Source organism: Schistocerca cancellata, chromosome 2 (genome assembly GCF_023864275.1).
Source record: "Schistocerca cancellata isolate TAMUIC-IGC-003103 chromosome 2, iqSchCanc2.1, whole genome shotgun sequence".
Taxonomy (NCBI): domain Eukaryota; kingdom Metazoa; phylum Arthropoda; class Insecta; order Orthoptera; family Acrididae; genus Schistocerca; species Schistocerca cancellata.
The window spans coordinates 247,604,072-247,628,703 of record NC_064627.1 but is presented as its reverse complement, the minus strand read 5'-3'; the positions used below and the strand labels follow the sequence as shown (position 1 = coordinate 247,628,703).

General features: G+C 40.1%; 1 protein-coding gene across 2 annotated transcripts in view; it reads left to right on the top strand.

Annotated features, from left to right (window-relative positions):
• Positions 1 to 576: 576 nt before the first annotated feature.
• LOC126144929 (zinc finger protein 501-like) overlaps positions 577 to 24,632 on the top strand; it is a 104,073-nt gene continuing 80,017 nt past the window's right edge. The window contains exons 1-2 of one of the 2 annotated variants that reach the window (XM_049915522.1): positions 577 to 702; positions 23,366 to 23,492. In XM_049915522.1, the coding sequence (XP_049771479.1) occupies positions 695 to 702; positions 23,366 to 23,492 (135 nt within the window). In that variant the 5' untranslated portion in view covers positions 577 to 694. Of the gene's footprint in view, positions 703 to 20,085; positions 20,194 to 23,365; positions 23,493 to 24,632 lie in introns of those variants that run through there. The other variant, XM_049915523.1, reaches the window with a different exon arrangement.

Genomic DNA, 24,632 nt, shown 5'->3' with positions numbered 1-24,632 from the left:
TCATGTACAAAGATTGAATTGCCTCCAACACAGATTATGTTACAATTAATTTCATCTGTGGAACTTATAACAGGGAATGCTCATACACTTGCGTGACATATGGCCTGGAACACAATCTGTGATCAGTAACACTGACCGATGATATTGCGCTCAGTCACTCGTAGGCGCGTTAATATAACAGTTCAGTTCAACATAACACAGACGTGGACTTACAATAGCAAGTACTCAAAAATAAGGATTCCAGCCAGGATGTTATTTTCTCCTGTCTGTCTAGGCTGTCATCAAGGTGCCGTAAAGTTTAAGCTTGAGGAGTACGCTGGGATCTTGCCGACCAGGTTACACCCGACGTCCGTAGGTCTTCCAAGTCCCTGAAGAATGGTCTTTCATTTCAGTTATCGACCTTATTCATACACCACACTTCGTGAAAGAAATACTTTTTTATCTATTTATCGGCGGTGCTATGTTAGTTTTTGAAGAAAAGTATGAATTATTTATTTGAATGAAATTGATACCAGAGTTAACAGAGCGATATTAAGTATATTATCTGAGACCGTTTAGAGATCAAAGTACTTGCGAAATGCGAAGAGTTTGTGTTAGGAGGGCGCGTAAAGTGGTAATGTTTGAATGTTGTTTGCGTTTTACTATCTGATGTTGATAGGATTATTAAACATCTCAGGGGATTGAATCGACAGTTATGAAAAGGTAATATCGCGAAAATCCATTTGTAAGTCTGTGTTAGGAATGATAGGCCATATAGATATGTTAAACTATAATTGTACGAGACGAAAATGTTAAAGAGCAACAACCTGGCATTGCACAGCATGCAGTTTAGCCCTCTTGTTGGACTTTATTTGGATATATTTATACGTTTGCAATATTGGCCGTATCTAAACATTGTGCCATGCACAGTGCCTCCAAAGTAAGAGTCTAATTTCTAAACTAACATCCCAAGGATGTTGAAATTGACGTTCTTCGTGGTAGGTTATGTTTTTCGAAATAAAAAAGGTTATTAATTCTGAAGATATCACAGCAAATAGACTTAAGTGCTTGTCAGCTTTTACTTCTTGTACTGGCTGTCTCATACGAACGCCTGAAGAAACATATTAGTTACGTTATTTTGGTTCTGTGGCATCCCATGCAGGTATTGGACACGCCAGTAAAAAACATAAATAAACATTATGTATCTAGATCCGTAATAACATTAATATGAGGAATGACGTAAATACTTAACATTAGCAAATTGACATTAAATATATGTGACAACATTAATGGAATAGTTTAAAGTAGTATAATTTAATTTTACATTATTAAAGTTTCCCTTAATTTGCAGAGTTGTTAAGTTAAAATAAAACCAGAAATAACTTGAGCCTTTTTTTTTTTCTCCAGTAGACTTCATTTCTTTAGAAATGAAACGGCCATTTGCTTGGAATGTGGTTGTATGATTGTGTTCCACTGTGAAGGACACTTTTCTGATTGGCTTAAGTCATGGTATAGGAGATACGAATGTTGTTGCAGTTACCAGCTCAGTGCTGTTTTTCTGAAAACTACTGAATGTTGAAAGAAGGAGGGGCTAATTTCTCAAAGTGCATTTCAGTAATGTCTGCTCCAAGTTTCTTAGATTTATTTTAATTTGCACACCATACTGTTTAGTTTGTTGTTGTTGACAGTTGTAGAGCTCTGGTAAAGCTTTGGGATTCACTACTGTCCTTTTGTCTTATTGTTGTTAGTTGGTAGCCTATTTTCTGTACCATAATGAAGCATCTCCATGAAGGGAGTAAAACATGTAGGCACTAACTCAAGAAAGCACAAAAGTGCAAGAGATAGAAGTAAAAAGATTGTCATTAATTCCATGTAATTTAGTGTCCTCTTTGTCTTTAGAAAGTCTTTTGCATAAACTTCAGTGATGGATTTACTGCTCATTTTTAAAATAGAATTTTTAGTTTGTTTTTGCTTTAACTGATAAGATTTTTTTGAAATAACTATATGCAAAATACAGTAGTATTTTTAGTTGTGTGGTAACAGGAGGGGAATTAGGCTAATTTGAATGTGATCATTTATCAACATGTTGATTCGATGTTAGTTTTTCACTTACATTAGCACCCTGTTTTACACCTAAGTTATACTGTTTTCCATCACTTCTATGTCTTGCAGATCTGAACTGATCTATTTGTTAGATGTTTAGGCTACATTTATGTGCCAGTATGATTGGGGACGGGAAAAGAAACTTACTAGTTAGTAGCTTAGATATTTCAAATAAGCCTGACAGATTCTTATTTCAGGAGGGTTGTGGTGACATACTACATTTCCCTCTAGAGGAAAACTAGTATACATCCATGCTATTTGTGGGCAGAATTGGGCCTAAGGATTAACAAAGCAAATTCAGAAATAGTTAAGGATAGATGAAACACGAGTTGCAACATGTTTAAAATCAAGAAATGGGAGAGAGTTATAGTTCTGCTATCTAGGAAGCAAGACTGCTGAATCAGGACAAATTAATACGGGCAAAGAGATCATCACCTAATGTACTTTTCTTTCCGTAAAGCACTAACTTGCAGTTGAGATATTTACACAGTATTTTATATAATTGAAGTTCGTGCTTTATAAAAACTGGAAATAAATGAACTGAAATCATTTAAAATGCCATGCTATAGGAATGAACTAGAAAGACAGATGAAGTATGAAATTAAGAGATGTTGGATAGAACAGATGGGGGAAATGAGTGTATAGAAAACCAGTACTAGAAATGAGGACAGGTTAGAGGGCTGTGCTAAGTAATTTAGAAGTTGTTAGCGTGTCATAAATCTCATTAATACTACTTGTCCCATATTATCTAGCTTATATCATATTAAATGTCTACGCTATAGGCAATGATGGGTATAAGAGAAAGATTAGCATACAATAGAAGAAACTGACAATTTCTAAGTAGCTGAAAGAATTACAACCATAAATTTCAGTAGAATGAAGAGTGCAGTCATGTACAGAATTAGACAGGTTTTGTAGAGAAGATGGTGACACATGATGGAACAATAAACTGATGGACCATGAAGAAGATAAAAGGGGAAAGGAATTGTCACGAGGACAAAATCCCATAGGTGGTTTTCAATATAGTGTGTGGGCTTATATGATACTCTGAATGGTACAGCAGGTAGCAATGGTTTTTTATCACAAAGATGTATGGTTTGAGCAAACCCTGTGGTTAAGTCATTGAACTTATATTTGCGAGGCACGGATCTTTGTATTTAGTAATTATTTACTGCATGAAGTTCTGTGCATATAGATCAATTCCTCATCCAATTGCAACTTTTAAGGCAATATACTAAAACTGATTTATATTGTAAAATGGAAAGAACACCTACAATAAATGACTGAGGGGGCATTTAAACACCTAAAAGTCTGCAGGTTCATGCTTGTGGTTTGGTCCCTCAGAATCAGACTGGTTTCCTTCTCAAAAGGATTAATGTTTATGACCAATTAAAATCTAAAAAATGTGAGAGCCAGTCAGTTGATTCCTTCCTCCAGTCTTCCCCAACTGGGCTGACCATACGAGGTTTCTTATCTGTTCCAATTCGCTTAGTGCACTACAAGCACTTCACCAGATGTATCCAGTAGACCAGTTCATTCAGCCAATCCATGACTCCTTACAGCGGCTCCAACACCATGGCAAGGAGGTGATCTTTTGCTGGATACATTGCCACATCAGGATATGTGGAAACAACATGGCCAACAAAGCTGCCAAGGAAGCATGTCGGGATGGTGTTGTCCATCAATGTCCCGTCACTTTGCACACTGCCATCTCATTTTGACAGGCACATCATGTGTCAGTGGGAGACTGCAGTCACTCAAATAGGCCACACAGGCATGGGCATGTCAGTCTCACCGCTGGATCGAGGTTGTGCTTACCAGACTTGCACATCGGACATAGCCCTTTAACACACGTCTTCTTCCACCATTCTGTGAAGTTCATGGTGTGTCACTTTCAGTTCAGCATATTTTGGCAATGTCTTTCTTATATACTGATATCAGGGCAGCCCTCAGTCCTGATGGAGAAGAGCCCATCATCCTCACCGATACTGATTCCAGTGTTACAAGAGTGGTGACATTTTGTGAACTATCAAGCATTATCCCAAAATTGCTGCGGAAAGGATGCAGACTTTAATGCGTTATAAATTGCTCTGCCTGAGATTGGCATTCTGACTTTTTGTCATGGAACTGATGACCAAGATGTTAAGCGGCCCTCACATCTAATGGGTAGGATAAACCTGTGATGGGAGCGGGGTATGTGGTGCTGGGTGAGTGGATTGGGCAGGTCTTGCATCTGGGTCTTCCATGCAGGTATGACCTCTGTGGTAGGAGATTGTAGGTGGGAAATGCATAGGGGTGGGTTAAGATGTTGCGGAGTTTGGATGGGCAGCAGAACAGCACTTTGGAAGGGGTTGGATGTCTCTTGTGTGGGATGGCCCTCATTTCATGGCTTGATGATAGATAATCAAAGCCCTGGTTCAGTTGTTCGAGTCCGGTGTGGTATTGGGTGACAAGGGGGGCAATTCTTTGTGGTTTGTTCGAGGGATGAATGTGAGGATCCGGTGTGTGTGGCGATATGGCACAGGAAATCTGTTTGTGAATTAGGTCTGGAGCATACTACCTGTCTGTGAAGGCCTTTGTGAGGTCCTCAGCATACCAGGCAAGTGAGTTATCATCACAGATGCATCTACCACAGGTGGCCAGGATGTACGTGAGAGATTTTTCAGTATGGAAGTGGTGGCAACTGCCGAAGTGTAGGCACTTTTGGCGATTGGTGGCTTTGATGTGGACCAAGGTGTAGATGGAGCCATCTGAGAGGAGGAGAGTGACATCTAGGAAGGTTCGGCCGATGGTTGGAGGAAGACCAAGTGAAGTGGATGAGAGAGAAGGTGTTGAGGTTGTGGAGGAATGAGAATAAAGTGCCCTGGCCTTAGGTCTAGATAGTGTCATCAATAAATGTGAACCAGACCAGGGGTTTGGAGTTTTTGGGAAGCAAAGCCTGTTTCCTCTAGGTAACCACCCCCCCCCCCCCCCCCTCGATCCCCAATCGAAAAAGAAAAGAACTTAAATGTCATTTCTATTATTAAAACACAGTAGCGAGCCAGTGTACTGATTGAACTGCCTTCTGTTTCAAATGACTTCAAGAACAATATGGTTCTATTTTTAGCCTGCCCTAACTGAAATGTGGGGTAGTAGTTTGTAATTGTATTCTCAACGTGGATTTTTTTTTTCTTTTCTTTAGAATTTTGTTTCCTTATAATGTATTTTAGCAGTAATAGCAGGGCTGCATCACAAGCAGAAAGCAGTGGATAGAGTATATGTGGGAATTGAATGGGTAGTTTAGTGTGTAAAATTGGACAAGAAACTAAAAATCATGGAGGTGTGAATGAATGCTATAGTTGAAGAAGGAAAGGCCTGGTAATGAAAGACTCTTTGCATTCTGCAGGAAAAAATTTCTTCTTTTAATAGCAAATTCAAAATTTAGAAGAGGACGTAAGTTCCCAAAAGGCTCATGAGAGTACAGAGCCAAAAGTCATAAATTTAATCGAAACATTTTCGTTGCACAGGTTAATTTTATTTAGGGTATCAAATTAGCATCTTTAATCAACAATTATTGTAGCCACACTGATGTTAACATAAAAGTATGTGTTCAGCAGTGAAGATCCCTGAAACTATCAGTGAAACTTCTTAAGAGCATCTCTGTTTTTAATCCACTGTGGAAAATTCTATTATGTTAACTTCACATCTTTTTCATTAAAGTAATACATTCTGCCTAATGATGTTATTTTAGGTACACCAATAACACAGAGAATGTTTTCCAAAGGCACAAGACAAGAATATTTCTTTTCAGACCAAAAGAATGACCCTGCTGGTCCAGGTGTGTGGATAAAAAGTAGTTCATTGTCTCCTCCTTCATCACAGACATTTCTGACGAAGGCGAAGTACCACCTGTCATCATATACAGCTGCTACAAAAGAATATTGTTGAAGATGAGTACATGTCTACTTGTGGCATTTTCATTGAATGGAAGAATCAAGGAAGGCTTTTCAGAAGAAGTTACTCATCTAATTTCTAAAGAATCACAAGAAAGTGGTTTCTAATTATGAAAATTCGTGGTACCAGGTATTTTATGGGTTGTCGAAAATCTCTTCTCAAGTTTCTTGTGTAGGAAATCTACATTGACTTTCTCTAAGGAGTGAAAAAACATTTGTCAGTATTAGCTTTGTAAAGATTGTAAACACCAGATGCAGTTGTTATTTGTGCATCATTCACTAGTTGACAATTAGCTCTTCTCAGTATACATTTTATAGTTCCCCACAAACCATCAAACACAGATTTACCATGCCAAGTAGCAAAAAAGGAATGCTCAGCATCAATAGAAAAGTTGCTTTTGTGCTCACACAAATTTTTAAAGCCTTTTCTATTCTTATATTGAGCTGCACCCGCCCCAGTAGCTGAATGGTCACCGTGACGGATTGCCGTTCTATGGGCCCAGGTTCAATTCCCGGCTGGGTCGGGGATTTTCTCCGCTCAGGGACTGGGTGTTGTGCTGTCTTCATAATCATTTCATTCCCATCCGGTACGCAGGTCGCCCAATATGGCTTCAAATGTAATAAGACCTGCACCAAGGCAGCCAGTCCTGCCCTGCAAGGGGCCTCCCGCCCAATGACGCCAAACGCTCATTTCCATCGAGGTGCGCATCCATCAGTGGAATAATGCACTTTCTTCACTTGTAAGTAATGCTTTGCCAGCCACTTAACCATTTCTTTCTGGACAGCATTTACAAATCCTACATCATGTTCCATATCATCACTTCTAGCAGTGGTTCACTATTACCAATTTTCTTTCTTCATTTACCACATAAACATGCACGGGATGGATTGTACAGCTGCTTCTTGTCAAGTGGTACTCTGAATTTCATTTTGAATTACAAAACAATAGGGCAATTAATTTTATGTGGTCATTCCATTTCAGATGGCTTGGTACACACATTCCCAGATATTTTACAGAAGTAACTGCTTCCAGTAATTCTTCTATGATTGTGTAATCATACAATAAAGAGTCTTTCTGACTGTGTATTTGCAATATGTTTCATATGTTTATGTTGAGAGCCAGTTGCAGGGCCAGATTTAGAGGTGGTCTCAAGAACGAACAGAGTGAGCTGGGTTTCACACAATCAGTGGTTTCAGAAACCATGGTGGTTCCTGCAGAGGAGATTTTCAGCCCCCAGAAATGTCATAATATGCAAGCATAAAACATGTTCCAAAATTCTACAATTGACTGACATCAGAGATATAGGCTTCTAATTTTGAGAGTCTGTTCGATGATCCACCTTGAAAAGAAGAATGGCCTGTGCTTTTTTTGCAATCATCCAAAATACTTTGCCCCTACAAAGCATGGTTACCAAAGCTGCAGGCAGATACACTCCCATTTGCAATTGCTGCTTCTCCACTATTCCTTCGGTCAGAACTGTGTTCTGCACTTTAATTCTTAAAATCATTTCTGCTCGTGAACATGTTGGGATAATGTCACAAAGGCTCTATATTTTCTGTTTGCTGCTCATCTTTGTTCCATCTTTCCTTTATATGCATCAGCCTTTCACTTCTTATTTCTTGTGATTCCTTGCTCCAGAGACGGCGTGTTGACGGAAGCCCATGGCCGGAAGCTTTAATTGTGTGAGTCTTTTTGTTGTGCCTATCTGTGACTCAACATCTCTGCTATATGGTGAGCAGCAACTTCCATTCTCATAATATTGTATGGTTACTTTTAAAGTCTGTGCCTAAAATTCATTCATACAAAACATCTAACTTGTCTTCCACTATATGAAACTTGTGTTCCACACATACATCCTCACCTATCCTTAGTATTAACATCATGGCAAGATGCATCTCTTTTACTTCTTCAGTGATACCTTTAAGTTATGCCTTTTCATTGACATTAATGCTCACTGTATCCTTCAGCACTGATTCCTTTATTTTGCTCACCTGAGTGACACTGTCTGCTATGAAATTATTGTTCTCGTGCTTCCTTGTGTGCATCATACATTTACAAAATCATTCCTGCACTTTCAGTCTATTAAATGTAACTTTGCAGTGTGGTCAACCACATACTCATGTCCCTCTTTTGTTTGCCTGTTTCTGAGCCTTCAAATTTGCTAACCTAGCCTTGGCATTACACCATCAAGCTAAATGCCTGGTTCTCTACAACTGTAAAATAGCTCTGGTCTCACCTGATCACACAGCCTTGGGTGCCCTTGATGACTGCATTGACAATACCCCATTGGTTGCAGGCTTTCAGTTTCTCTGTGGAGTCCTGTGCATAGGGGTTTTCTGTGTCCATCTCAGTGGTGGCAGCAGGTGGGATGCCCATTTCTCTGCTCTCCTACAACTCATCTACATGGTGTCAGTTTTCCTGATGCATTTCTCCATAGCACAATTCCTCACATGATGACCACCTCTCTTACACCTAAAGCAGTAATCTCTCGGGTGACGTGATTCATTGAACTTCTTGTTGCAAGAGGTGATAGGTGCTTTTTCTGTTAATGCTAGATTTGCTGCTTGTGTTAACATTAAATCCTCTTCTCTTGCTTTCTTGATTGTTTTAACCCTCTCACCTTCGATTCCCTGTATGAACACTGCTCACGCCAGCTTCCGAATTAGAGAATGGCCTCCCGGAATGTCTGATGCTCTCATCACTCCCTGGTACAGCTACTCAAAATTAGTGTTGAAATGTGTCAACATGACTCACTCATTCGGTCATACCTTCAGCGCTTTCCTGTCTACCAGAGAATAATAAACACGCATGGTATTCCAAAGTACAAAGGTGCTGTCAAATTGTGTATTAGTAGTTAATTTTGAGCTGCACCCACAATTCTAGTTCTAACAAATTTAAATGGTACACTATGACTATAGCTTGGCATTAGTTTGAATGCTAGGTAACAGTTGTCCAGAAATTCCCTTAGTTCATCTTTATTTCCATCAAATGCCCTCAGGATGAACTTAAATGTGTCAGACAAGACTTTATGATGACTGAGTACCTCATTACCTTCCAAATTCATATCAAATGTTTTTTTCATCCTTTTTTTGCAGCTGAAGATTGCATTTCCATACTAGGTTGTGATCCACTCATTGTGTTTCCTGGTCAGGCAACATTGCTGCATTGATCTCTCATGCTTGGACATAAGGTTAGAATTCTACAACCCCATGCCACTGACTCAAGTGTCAGTGTCTCTGACCCCAATTGTCATGACTGCTGTAAAGGCGTCCTGTCTTGTTTACTGCTGTGGGCTGCTTGCTGCAATCTCGTAATTCTTCAACACTGGACACTGAATACCTCTCAACTTCATCTTCTTCCCTCACTCCCACTACACATTAAAACAGACTGCCCTGCATGTGCACTGTACCTCATCCTCTGAGAAAGCTCAATCTCGTTTGTCCTAAGACTGGATGTGCTAGTTCTCTCCAGAGAAAATCCTATCTTCTCTACTCTAAGGCACCTTACCTCTTGGTAAAGATACTCAGCCAGGAATTGAAGCCTGGACCCCACATCTAACACAAATTGTTTACATTGTAAACCAACATGGGACGTGGCATACTTACTTAGTACCTCATGCTCAGGTCAGAGGTGATATAGGATTTAAGGTCAGCTGCATCTTGGTATGCGAGTGGCTGCATACAGGAGTGAAGCAGCAGTGAGGTTAGGCTGAGGTCTTTCAGGTTTCTACGGTTGGAGATGGTACAGAAAGACTTGCATGTTAGGCTGAGGAGGTAGATCTGGCAGTGACCAGAAAATGAGGATGAATTGGCTTACTTGTTTGCTTTTTACTGCTTTTTCACATGATAGTGTTGAACATGAAGAAGAGCACACACACTAGTTTACAATAACAGAGACAAGGATTTATTCATTTATGTAGCGTATGGCGCTATTTTTGGAGATGTTGTTTGAAAGACAGTGTTCTATCCAATGTGACCCCTAGGTATTTAGGGTGTCTGTTGTGTCTCAATTGTTGGTTGTCCATGCACACATTTAGCTCCCTATTAGCCATTTTGTTGTTTAGATGAAAGCAACAAACTTCAGTTTTCAAAGTACTGAGCCAGCTTTTTGAGGTCTTCTGTCAGGATCTCTATCATTTGTTCAATGGTTTGTTTTCTGATAGCAATTGCCCAGTCATCTGCATATCCGAATTTCCTTGAAAGTGTCTCTGGGATGTCTGAAATGTACAGACTAAACAACAAGGGAGCAAGAACTGACCCTTGAGGCAGTCCGTTGTTCAGAACAAATGGCCATCCCGACCTATAACTTCAAGATGCAGTAACATATGCTACTACTGGCCACGAACCGTAGAAGCGCCAGATTCTGTTGTCCTAATCGAACACTTAAGCTCAAGTACATATTAGAATGAAAGTGATACAGAGACATAGGTACATGTAGACAAATGTACAGAGAAAACCAGTAACCCAGTCCAGAGGTACATAAAGGCAAAGTTTAATGAGACGACCTAGTTGACCAAGTCTTATGCTCATTTACACAGTATCTGCTGTGTGCTCATTTATCAGAGGCTGCTGCTTTTTGCTGGAACTCTTGAACTCTGCCATGCTTGCCTCTATGGGCCTCTATATATAGCATTTGGCACTCTTTGCTTATAGGCAAGTGACTGTGTCTCTTTTTACCTCCAGTTTTCAGTCAGTGAACCTGAGATTAGCAGTTCCCCAATGCTTGAGACCTCTTAATGACTGACAATAGTGGCTCTCGTAGACAACGTGACATCAGTGCATTGACAGACTTGTGAATCCGTGTTGACGTCTTCACCTTGGGCAAAAAACAAAGCAGCAGCACCTTGAAAACATATGGCGTATGTTGTCTGTTGAAATGTCTGCTAAGATTCTCACAACTACTACTGCTCGTGCAAGTAATGCTGCCAAAGTCCCCTCCTTCATCTGAGGTTGTTGCTCTTATTCCAAAGGATAATGACATCATCCCCATGATGGCACTCAAGCCCTACATTAAAATTGCAATGTGTCTTATGATTCAGTTATTTATTGTGTAAATTTAAATTACGTTGATGATGCCATGTAGTACATGTAGTTCAGTGCAGCCAAATGATATTGAAGACTCCTTACACATTGCCGGTTCTGGTTGCAAACAACTTATATTTATATTGTTCCGATTGAACTGGGTAGAAATTGCTAAAAATTTACAAAAAAAGTCAATCAAAATGTCAGTACAAAAATGTTAATACAAAAATCTAACAATGTTATCACGATGTACGTGGAATGATTCCATTTACTAAGAGGACCACAAAACTGAACTGAACTTTGTCTAGGCAAAGTACACTGCCTGACAAAAAATGTGAAGCATGCACAAAGAGAGGGTCACATGTCAGTATAACTTCAGGCACATACACATCAGCAGGTACATAAATGATTAGAGGGGCAATTCTATCTGACAGAACGGCCACTGGAGTATGTTAGTGTTGCTCGTCTTCAGTGTTGTTACCATGCCTGGTAGGAGATACAAGGGGCACAAACAGTGTCAGATGCAAAGTGATCACTGTGAAGGACACACACGCTGCATACGCATGTGAGACAGCATTATTAGCATCTGACAGTGTTTGAAAGGGACATCATCGTGGTTGTCCTTGTGACCAGCTGGTTGAATTGTGCAATTTCCAATTTTATCAGGCTTTTAGATGTGATGGTGTCAGATGTTGGACTGTGTGGGAATGTGAGGGCAGCATACGTATCATCTACTTCTGATCACCAGAAAGGGGGATCATTGTACAGCGCACAAAGCATATTGTACCCCCTTCCTTCTGCATCTACCATCCACAGACAAGTAATGGACTACATTTAACATTCTGCATCACCACTGGTCGGAGACTAACAGCAACCAGACTAGGGAATTACTGTCCCACAGGCTGTCATAATGTTACAACACATATGTATGACTGTGTTTCCAGTGATAATGGGATTGGAAAGCACAGATTGCTAATAAATGGCATCACATTGTGTTTAGTGACAAATTGTGTTGCTGCACTACCCCCAGTGATAAATTGTCAGCAAGTTTTGCTGTGACCCAGGGACAGGTGGCTGGGTGAATTGAGGGAACTCTGACAAGACAGTGGTACATCAGACATCTTGCGAACTCATATGTTACCTCTTATGCGACACTTTCATTGTGCAATTTTTCAACATGATAGTGCTTATCCACATATGGCATGAGTCTCTATGTACTGTCTGCTTGGTGTTGGACTACTCCCGTGGTCAACAAGATCATCATATTTGTCCCAAATAGAATGTGCGTGGGATCAGCTTGGTCATCAAGTCCATTCCAGTGCAGTATTGAGTATATCAAGGACCAGTTACAGCAGTTGTGGATCAGCTTGCCTCAGGAGAGGACATAACGGCTTTAACACCTTTCCAGACCAGTTCAGTGGTACATTTAGAGCAGAGGGGGTGCAGTGTCATAAAGATAAGTGTGCTCATACTGTCAAATTCTTCACAAATTTGACTCTAGTTTGTGATCACCCTACTAACATCACATACTCTCTCAACCCCTGAAATTCTATTTTCTTTCTTCCTACCCTTCTGGGTATATATTTTTATCGATGTTTTCATTCATGAAGTATAATTAAAGCATTGTCTTTTAAGTATATTTATCAGAAGTGAGGTATTTTGACCTGCTTCAACTGAAACATTGCTTCAAAGATGAGCAGTGATCTCATATCAGGCTTTTCAAGATCAGTTGATGGAAGGATTCCTTCACTAAACCTATTATGTCATTTCAAGTAAGATGTGGTTCTGACTTCCAGTACATGTTACTAAAGTAGGGGATAATTTCTAAAAGATGAATCAAATACCAAAATTTGAAGCACCTAAAGAAAGATGATAAACTAAATGTGAGTAAAGATATTTGTATGTTATGGGGCAGATAATTTCAAGCAGTTTTGCGTAGTGGCTGGAAGTGTCATTTGTGTTATGTCAGAACAAACTTTTTAAGTAGAATTTGGGTTGTGACAAACAAAGCAATTATCATGTGAGGCATTTGATTTAGAATATATAGATAGCTTGAAATAGATATCTAATGTGTAAAAGCATAGCGAGTTGAACAGAACTACATCACAATGATGTACAAGGATTTTTAGAGTAGAGAAGACATAAGATGTGAAGGAGTTCAAAGCAAAAGCAGTAGGAAAGTTTAATTTTAAATGCGAACATTTTAGGTTAGGTCTTACCGTGGCTGTTATTGACATTGACTGACACAACAAGTTTACTGTTACCAGTCACTGTTTATTTATCTCCACTGTATGAGAAACACTATCTAGAAGGAACATGCTGACATAACTCATACTAATGCAAAACAGAATAACTACCATGATATTAGAAGGAACTAGACAGTGCAAAAAATGTAGAAATTACAGATTGTAATTGGTTCATGCAGGACAGTGCACAGTACAAATATGTTCCAAAAGGCTGTGCGCAGAAGTAAGATTTTTCAAGGCACTCGTATCTTGAGTTCTGTTGGTCAGAGCGAAAAGGGTCAAGGGTTCTGGACAGCCTTTGGCCTAGCAAACATTTTTATGCTTCTCAGAAGAACAGGCGTACTGTAGCTATCCTGCAATACAGGGACAAAATTTAAACGTTACACACTTCCTTCAGCCCAGGAAAATTGAGCAAATTGGTTGGTTCTTTTGCATTAGGTGTGATCTAGGGTGGACCTTAGGTGGCTTATAAAACCACCATTTGTTCACAGATAGTTCTAGAAAACCCCAAAAAACCACAGCTTTTTGATGACCAATTCTAAAATTCATGGCAAATTTTCAAAATATTTACTATATGTTCTTAAGATGACAATCTTGGGGAATCTTGAAACCTGTTTTTCTATATCATTGTCCATTACCTAGATCCAGAGGTTCAAAGTTATCGTACTTATGCATGTAAAGTAGCTGTGTGATGTCTGGTCTGAAGCGTAAATGTTTTAATGTTTTAACTGTCGCAGTGAACACACAGTGGGGTTATTGCAAGCATTCTGAGGTTACCAAACTATAAATGATAATTAATTGAAGTCCTCAGCTGCCAACAGGTGTTGTTGATATACCTCGATTTGTACAGCCGAAAATGTGTGCCTTGACCAGGACTTGAACCCGGGATCTCCTGCTTACATGGCAGACACTCTATCCATCTGAGCCACTGAGGACACAGATGAATAGCATAACTGCAGGGACTTATCTCGTGCACGCTTCCCATGAGACCCACATTCCCAACTGTCCACAAACTACATATGTAATGTTCCTAATAGATATTTGCCCATCCACTCATTACTCGCACCAACTAGGTGACGATTCCCGTACGAGTTCAGGCAACCTGTGCGCATTCGCACAGACAAAGGTCAATGGCCGGGTAGCCTTTAACTATATATGAAGATAGTAACTTTTCTCGAAATAAGATACCATTGATGACCATCAGATCCTCTTAGAATAAATAATAATTAATTGAAACGCTCAGCTGCCGACAGGTGTTGCCATGCAAGCAGGAGATCCTGGGTTCGAGTCCGGTAGAGGCACACATTTTTGGCTGTCCCCATTGAGGTATATCAACAACACCTGTTGGCATTACTTCATTCCTCTTCCTTTGGGGAACAGCTCAGATTCACAAGATGTCCGTGGCATCTTCCTCCACGAGGCTGTGACTGAGATGATGTGCTGATACTGGGGCGTGTGGTTTGAAGTGCTTGGGGTGAAGGCAGCAGTGCAGTCCACCATCCTTTGTCAACCCGTATGGTAGGATGGGTGACATCGGTGCGAGCTCCGTATCCATGTCAGGTCCAGGGCCTGATGGTGGTGGTGCCCCCTCATTTGGTGGCCGAAGCAGAGAAGGTGACTCCAGTGTGGACGGTGGCTGCATCAATACTGGTAGCGATATTGGAGAAGCTGCACCAGGTTCATCCACCAGTCAAGGGGCCCTTCATATAATGTGGCAGGGACCCGGCCGCATCCTATAATCCATCAAGTGACGCAGGCTGGTGTGGCAACATCAGTGTCCTGGTTGGGGATGTCCAGTCATCCACACACAGGTGCAATTGGTCATAATGACATGCACAGAGGCCCTCTTCCATATGGCCATAGCAGACGGCAGCTGTGGGTAACAGGAGATAATGGCGGGAATCCATTCTGGGTGACAACCAAACTCACATGCCCAGACAGCCACCCCGGGCTGAAAACAGGATGATGGCTGCATGGGTCAGCATCCCTGGCTGAGCCAAAGGAGCTTGCAGGAGTGTCCGGGGTTGGCACCCATGGAGCAGTTCGGCGGGGCTGTTGTCGCCGAATGGTGTGAAGCGATAGGAACTGATAGGACAGAAATTGATCCAAGGCAATGTCGTACAGGTACCAAGTCACAATTTTTTTCATTTGCATTTTGATTCTTCTAACGAACATTTCGGTCTCACCATTGGACTGCAGGTGGAAGGGCAGGGCAAAAATGTGAATACCACAGGTGTTGCAGAAGTAGGCAAACTCTTGTGACACAAACTGAGGGCTGTTATCAGAGACCAGCATTGCCAGAAATCCTTTGATAGAAATGTTTTTTTACAGGGCTGCCAGGGTGACAGAGAGAATTCATCGTTACTAACGACTCATGTTCAGTGATGAGTTGGAATTCTACCCCATACAGGAAAACATGAAAGTTCTTTAAGGCATAAACAATGGCGAGAGCTTCTTTCTCTATTTGTGAATATCTAATCTGAGTCGAATTAAGCATCTTCGATACGTATGCAGTAGGCCGCTTGGTGCCATCAGAATGTTTATGACCTAACACTGTCCCCAGGCCATTCTGGGACACATCTGTTGCTGATACTAAATGTTGACCCTGTTGATAGGTTATGAGGAAAGTTGCCGATTGTAACATAGACTTGAGTTTGGCAAACACCATTTCACACACCTGCAACCACTTGAAAGATGTCCCCTTATGTAACAAGACCGTTCCTTGACTGATGTAGGACGTGGAAGAGCCACGATGACAGAGACATTCTGATGATGAGGTTTGATACCAGCACTAGAGACCATGAACCCAAGATAAATCATAGAAGACTGAAAGAAGCGGCACTTTTCCAAACTGCTACAATATCATCAATATAGTTGGTACAGCCATGCACAGACCTCATGAGTTCTTTGAGAAACCATTGAAAAGTTGGTGGGGTTCTGGCCATGCCAAATCATAACATCTCTTTCTGTAGATATTCACAGTAGTAGCATGTGAACATTCAACCAGGTTACCATTTTTGAGATACTCATTCATATGCGGTGTGTAATAATAATGTGCCCTTTGTTATAGTTGCTTTTCTCAGTGGATTTTCATATTTGTAGCATGTATCTTTGCTAGGGCGATACCTTGGTTGTGTCTGCTCTGCTTACATACTCTTGTTACCACATCACATGCACACACCACCACTAGGCAGCATCCAATGACATGGTGGGCAGTTGTCATAACGTTTTGGCTTATCAGCATAAACATTTTTATGTAACTTTACTTGAAATAATGTCCATGTTAATAAACATCATCCCTTTCGAACTTTTGCTGCTTGATGGCCCTTGACAGTTGACAGAATGTTCCCTCAGGTACAAAACCTGAAACGCAAAGTAGCACTACCTTATTGAGTCAATTCTTGCACCAAAAAAACACCAGAATGGATTCTTTCAGAGGACACATAAACTTAAAGGAAGCTTGTTTCAAATTATTTTATTGATTACAACTTCAACAGAAAGCACAAACTAGGCCTACCTACCAGCAGTTTGATATTGACACCTTATAGCCTTTCTCAAGACCCACCAACATTGACCGTACTGCTAAAGCTTGAGTGAATGCTATTGCTCACTCACTTCATGATTAGATTAGTGGAACAGTTCTTGAAACTTCAGTAGTGAAATCCAATATACATTTCTATTTTTTGAAGCTTGCTTCTTGATCGGATGTGATATCACTATATAGTAAGCCGTGTTATAAAAATTTATTTAACAGGAGCATATCTGTTACACTACAATTCTTGTTCTCCCAGAGTACTCGCAAATAGTATGGTAGTAAAGGACTGGTCTGAGATCATACAAGGAGATGCCAGTCACAAGGAAGAATCAATAACCCATGTGCAATGAATAAAGCACTGATGCTGAAGTGGGCAGCACTTCACATATTGGCCTTCTCACACCCTAGCATCTGTACCAAATCTGCATGGGCATACTGATTAATGTTATCTGAGGTTTTCCTGAGTTGATTACAGTGGCTACAGTGATTAGTTTGATTTCTTTTCTCTGTCTTTGATAGTAACAAGTATTATCCAGTTTCATCCCCCACGCTTGTGCTCTGCCTATAATGATAACAAAGGCAAGACTAACATACATGTGCTGTAATATTTAGTTAGTTCACACCAACGCAGCCAAAACCTCTCAGACAAACAGAAGCTAAACGATGTCAAAGTTAGCGTAAGGAGGGCTATGCGTGAAGCGTTCAGTGAATTCGAAAGTAAAATACTAGGTACCGACTTGACAGAAAATCCTAGGAAGTTCTGGTCTTACGTTAAATCAGTAAGTGGCTCGAAACATCATGTCCAGACACTCTGGGATGATGATGGCATTGAAACAGAGGATGACAAGCGTAAAGCTGAAATACTAAACACCTTTTTCCAAAGCTGTTTCACAGAGGAAGACCGCACTGCAGTTCCTTCTCTAAATCCTCGCACCAACGAAAAAATGGCTGACATTGAAATAAGTGTCCAAGGAATAGAAAAGCAACTGGAATCACTCAACAGAGGAAAGTCCACTGGACCTGACGGGATACCAATTCGATTCTACACAGAGTACGCGAAAGAACTTGCCCCCCTTCTAACAGCCGTGTACCGCAAGTCTCTAGAGGAACAGAAGGTTCCAAATGATTGGAAAAGAGCACAGGTAGTCCCAGTCTTCAAGAAGGGTCGTCGAGCAGATGCGCAAAACTATAGACCTATCTCTCTGACGTCGATCTGTTGTAGAATTTTAGAACATGTCTTTTGCTCGAGTATCATGTCGTTTTTGGAAACTCAGAATCTACTATGTAGGAATCAACATGGATTCCGGAAACAGCGATCGTGTGAAACCCAACTCGCATTATTTGTTCATGAAACCCAGAAAATATTAGATACAGGCTCCCAGGTAGATGCCATTTTCCTTGACTTCCGGAAGGCGTTCGATACAGTTCCGCACTGTCGTCTGATAAACAAAGTAAGAGCCTACGGAATATCAGACCAGCTGTGTGGCTGGATTGAAGAGTTTTTAGCAAACAGAACACAGCATGTTGTTCTCAATGGAGAGACATCTACAGACGTTAAAGTAACCTCTGGCGTGCCACAGGGGAGTGTTATGGGACCATTGCTTTTCACAATATATATAAATGACCTAGTAGATAGTGTCGGAAGTTCCATGCGGCTTTTCGCGGATGATGCTGTAGTATACAGAGAAGTTGCAGCATTAGAAAATTGTAGCGAAATGCAGGAAGATCTGCAGCGGATAGGCACTTGGTGCAGGGAGTGGCAACTGACCCTTAACATAGACAAATGTAATGTATTGAGAATACATAGAAAGAAGGATCCTTTATTGTATGATTATATGATAGCGGAACAAACACTGGTAGCAGTTACTTCTGTAAAATATCTGGGAGTATGCGTGCGGAAAGATTTGAAGTGGAATGATCACATAAAATTAATTGTTGGTAAGGCGGGTACCAGGTTGAGATTCATTGGGAGAGTCCTTAGAAAATGTAGTCCATCAACAAAGGAGGTGGCTTACAAAACACTCGTTCGACCTATACTTGAGTATTGCTCATCAGTGTGGGATCCGCACCAGATCGGATTGACGGAGGAGATAGAGAAGATCCAAAGAAGAGCGGCGCGTTTCGTCACAGGGTTATTGGGGTAACCGTGATAGCGTTACGGAGATGTTTAACAAACTCAAGTGGCAGACTCTGCAAGAGAGGCGCTCTGCATCGCGGTGTAGCTTGCTCGCCAGGTTTCGAGAGGGTGCGTTTCTGGATGAGGTATCGAATATATTGCTTCCCCCTACTTATACCTCCCGAGGAGATCACGAATGTAAAATTAGAGAGATTAGAGCGCGCACAGAGGCTTTCAGACAGTCGTTCTTCCCGCGAACCATACGTGACTGGAACAGGAAAGGGAGGTAATGACAGTGGCACGTAAAGTGCCCTCCGCCACACACCGTTGGGTGGCTTGCGGAGTATAAATGTAGATGTAGATGTAGATCTTGTCCTGTGGTGCAAAAAATGTAAAATGTGCAAATAATAGAGTATTTTGAGCAGAAATTGTATTTCTTTCACTTTGTGTGCCCACACTACAGTTTTCCCAAGGGAAAGAAAAAGGATTGTCCCTATACTATTTGATATGTATTCACATCTGTTGTTAGGTGAGCAGTTGTTGAACATTCCTCTGGTTATCCGTTAGACCTGCCACGGCGGTAGCAAGGTCAGTGAGATAGTGCAAACTATTGTACACATCAAATAGCTGCTCCAAAAACATTGGAATTAGGCATGTGCTGTGGATAGACTGAAAGGTAGTTGATGTAACTAACCAGCCCACAAAAGGTACTACTAAAAATAAAACTTTTTTGCTATATGGGTTGGATACCAGCCAGTCGCAAACTACATGCATAATACCATAAGATTTCAGTGCCTGTTAATGGATACTGCCCATGGTACTGTCAGATGCTTCATATAAGCTGCCAAAGATATTGGGTAGCCTTATATTGCAATTCCAAAGGTGTATTGCAAGTTGAGAAATGACCTGCCATGTGGCCCCTATGATAAAGGCATCATGAATATGTGTCTGAATACAAAATATACTTTTGATAGAACGTAATTTTCGTTATTTATGTCAGAAGTTACCAACTTTCTTTCTGCATTTAGTCAATACCATAATGTCTTGAAATAAAACTGCCAATCTTTTGAGCACTTCTACCTAGTGATTTTTAGAAATGTCTTAATTTACTACCTGTATGATAATTTATGCAGCCAACTTCATTACACTGAGTGTGCACCTGTTATTTGGAGATCTGCTTCTCATTCGTTAGTCATGTGGATTGAGAGACACCAATGACATCAACCACATTCAGGCTTTGAAGTAAACCAAAGATGACAGGTAAATGTTTATGCTGGACGAGAACTCAAAACCCTATTTCCTGCACAACACAAATGGTCACCTTGACCACCTCGGCTCTCCTGGCATGCTTCCCATCTGCCCCAAATTCACATCCTGTCATACGCATCCCATTCTCCTCGTGCTGCCAGTTCACTTTGATTCCTACAGGAGTTTGGATGTAATGTACTTCCGCACTGACATAATTGTGAAAGCCATCAATCTCTCTCTCTCTCTCTCTCTCTCTCTCTCTCTCTCTTTTGGTATGAAGTCATCATCGCAAGATGATAAGTCTGGTGAATATGGAGGCTGCTCCAGTACTTCCCACCCCCACTGCATGAGTAGATTCTGTGCGCATGCTGCCTTATGGTCTTTCACATTGTCCTGAAGAATTAATGCATCACGTAGACACTCGGGATGTTTCTCCAAAATAGCCCATTGTAGTTGTCATTCCAGGAAAGTGCGACAGTAGTACAATGCATTATTAGGTTGTCCATGTAGGATGAAATGTCACATAATCACTTCTCTAATATCATAGGCCATGATGAACATTAACTTGACAGATGAGAGATTGTAATGAAATTTCTGCCTGCATGGCAAACCTGAATGACGCCATTCCACAGACTGGCATTTCAGTTCTGGCTCGTAGGCCCTGGCCCAAATCAATCTGTGACTATGATTCTTGCAAGCATATTGCCTCCGTCCTTCTCATAATGCACTAGATGCCCGCCACAAGTTTAATATTGTGTCCACTTTTCCACTTCACTTAGTGCATGAGGCACCCATTTTGCAGCAACTTTACACAGGTGTAGCACATTGAGTAAAATCCTGTAGATTGTTGTATTCTCAATACCAGTATTGCACTGTAATTCCTACTGCATCATTCTCCAAGCATTGGATCATCTGAATACAAGCATAATTTATGTGCACACTGACAGGCTGCCTGGATCGGTGCATGTCAGGCATTGCAGCTCTACCACCCGTGAATGCATCTACCCACCGAGCAACTGTTCAGTACAGTAGAGCAGCATTTCCTATCGTTTGCACAAGCTCCTTGTGGCATTGTCACGCATTCCTTCCACGGTGATATGCAATCTTTACATGAGAGTGCTCGTCAAGCTGGGTAACATCCATCCTGAATGACTGCTCAACTCACACCGTGCTTTCTCTTCACGCTTCGTTCTCCTGGAAGGGACTGCCCCCTAGCATCACATCAAGTTACTGTGGATCCTTAGGGAGACTTCTGATGCCATAGAATGCATGTAGTTTGTTATATCCCCCCCCCCCCCCCAAAAAAAAGATAATAATAATAATAAAAATAAAAGAAAATCTGCAACCAGCTTTTGAGGCAGGTTCCGTATACCAAAACAAGAAAAAAAGCCTAGAAAACATGGGCTCCAAAATGCGCACCTTAAGATCTGTGAGCACTTGTTCATCTTCGCTAATGTGAAACACATCTCTTGTACTGAAAAAGTGCTCATAGCTCTTGGAAGGTATGTGTTTTAGAGTCTACATTTTTTCTTGTTTTATTGTGATTGTGAAGGACCGGTCCCTAAGACTCGTTGGTGTTTTTCGAAGACACCCTGTATATGTAATACTAGCTTAGCACCCACTTCTTTGCTCTCGTACACTGTATGGTGTACAAAGATTTTTTTTAAATTCTGTAGTCAAATTTTATGTTGTTCACAAATTACAACACATTCTAATTAAGGCCATATAAGCATGGTCTTCCCTGAATGCACTTCTGACCAAAAAGTGATTCTGGTAGTGGGAGTCCATAGTCTTTGTTAATCGTGCCTTTTGCGCTCTTGTGGTGACATTTCCGTAGAAACTTTCCTCTCCTATTTCGTTATATTAACCAAGAAATGAAACAGCAGTTTCCATAGATTTAACTATTAAAATTTTTTAATATAATGAAATATGTTCTTAAAATTTTCATCACATTAGGGGCTGAATTTCCAAAAACAGTGAAACACATTTTTTTAGATTTCTAATGGAGAAGCCAAATACAAATTTTCACAGATTTAGCTTCAAAAATGCTATCACAATGAAATGTTTTTGTAGAACTTTTCACACCCTATTTCACACCCTTAGGTTTGAATTTCCAAAAAGAGTGAAACACTTTTTTTTTATTTCTAATAGACAGGCTAAATACAAATTTTCATAAACTTAGTGTCCAAATACTTGTGCAATGAAATATTTCCATAATGATTTTTATCCTCTATTTCACCACTTTAGGGGTTGATGTTCCCAAAAACAAAAACAAATATTTTTCTTCAATTTTCAACTCAGAACTCCAATACCAATTTTTATAGATATAGCTTTAAAAATGTTTCAATAGTACTTTAATAATAATTTATTTTTAAAAAAAACTTTCATTCACTATTTTACCCCATTAGTGGTTTAAATTTCAAAAATGCTGAAAAATATATTTGTTTATTTGTGACTGAGAAACCAAATACCAATTTTCATAGTTCTAGCTTCAAAATTACTTTAGTAACGAGACATTTGGAAAAAAAACTTTCATACCCTGTTTCACCATCTTAGGGGTGACATTTCAAAAAAATCCCTACCTAAAGTGTAAGATCAATCAGTGCAAGGTCAATACCCTCTCCAAATTTCTGGTTTCTGTCCTTAGCGGTTTAGACTGTGCGGTGATGAGTCAGTAAATCTTATTCTGCAAATCATTGTCATGTACACAAATTATATGAACTGAGTGGTGCAGTGTTTGTGGTTGTGGCCTGCAGTATGCAGCATCCCAGAACAACTTTAAAATGAAATTTATCAATCAGAAAACATTTCTATCTCAGTGTGAAACTCCAAACCCCATAATACATTATATTAATAGTAAAAAATGTGACGGGAACACCTGTTGTAATTGGTTTCTTTTTAATCACTATATTTTCTGTAATATTGAAATCCTATTTTTTCTGATTTCCTAGTCCTAGTTGTGGATGTAAATGTTTCCCATATTCAGTTAATTTTATGCATGACATGGACCCTTATTTATCTTTCTCATCTTATTATTTGTGTTAGTGTGGTACAATACTTATTGTAAAATAGAATAAATCATACATGTTTTCTTGTCATAACAATTCCCGATTAGTTTTTTGATATTTTAACAAGTCCGTACTTCATTGATTTCTGGGATTATAATAAATTTTCTTTCTTGTAGATCAGGGAAGACGTGCAGAATAAACCAGGGCACAGCAAATGGTATATGTGACCCTGGACCTCAAGTAAATGAACAAGGTGATAGAAATACCCCACAAATTAAAAGAGAAGAGATGTTCATCTCACAGGTAAGTTAAGAGTTTTAATAATTTACATAACTGACATTTAAGCAGAACCTTTCTTCTTTAACTTTTAAAAAGCATTCTACATCTACATGGATACTCTGCAAATCACGTAAGTGCCTAGCAGAGGGTTCATTGAACCACCTTCACAATTCTCTATTATTCAAATCTCGTATAGCATAAGCAAAGAACAAATACCTATATCTTACTGTACGAGCTCTGATTTCCCTTTTTTTTATCGTGGTGATAATTTCTCCCTATGTAGTCAGTTTCAACAAAATATTTTCGCATTCGGAGGAAAAAGTTGGTGATTGGAATTTCGTGAGAAGATTCCATCGCAACGAAAAACGCCTTTCTTTTAATGATGTCCAGCCCAAATCCTGTATCATTTCTGTGACACTCTCTCTCACATTTTGCAATAATACAAAACGTGCTGCCCTTCCTTGAATTTTTTCGATGTACTCCGTCAGTCCTATCTGATAAGGATCCCACAACGTGCAGCAGTATTCTAAAAGAGGACAGACAAGTGTAGTGTAAGCAGTCTCCTTAGTAGATCTGTTACATTTTCTAAGTGCCCTGCCAATAAAATGCAGTTTTTGGTTTGCCTTCCTCACAACATTTTCTGTTTGTTCCTTCCAATTTAAGTGGGTCGTAATTTTAATACCTAGGTATTTAGTTGAATTTATGGCATTTAGATTAGACTGATTCACCGTATAACCGAAGCTTAATGGATTCTTTTTATCACTCATGTGGATGACCTCACACTTCGTTATTTAGGGTCAACTGCCAATTTTTGCACCATTTAGATATCTTTTCTAAATCGTTTTGCAGTTTGTTTTGATCTTCTGATGGCTTTATTAGTCGATAAGCGACTGCGTCATCTGCAAACAACCTAAGACGGCTGCTCAGGTTGTCTCCCAAATCGTTTATATACATAAGGAAAAGCAAAGGGCCCATAACACTACCTTGGGGAACGCCAGAAATCACTTCTGTTTTACTCGATAACTTTCCGTCAATTACTACAAACTGTGACCTCTCTGACAAGAAATCACAAATCCAGTCACATAACTGAGACAATATTCCATAAGCGTGCAATTTCTCTACAAGCCACTTGTGTGGTACAGTGTTAAAAGCCTTCCAGAAATC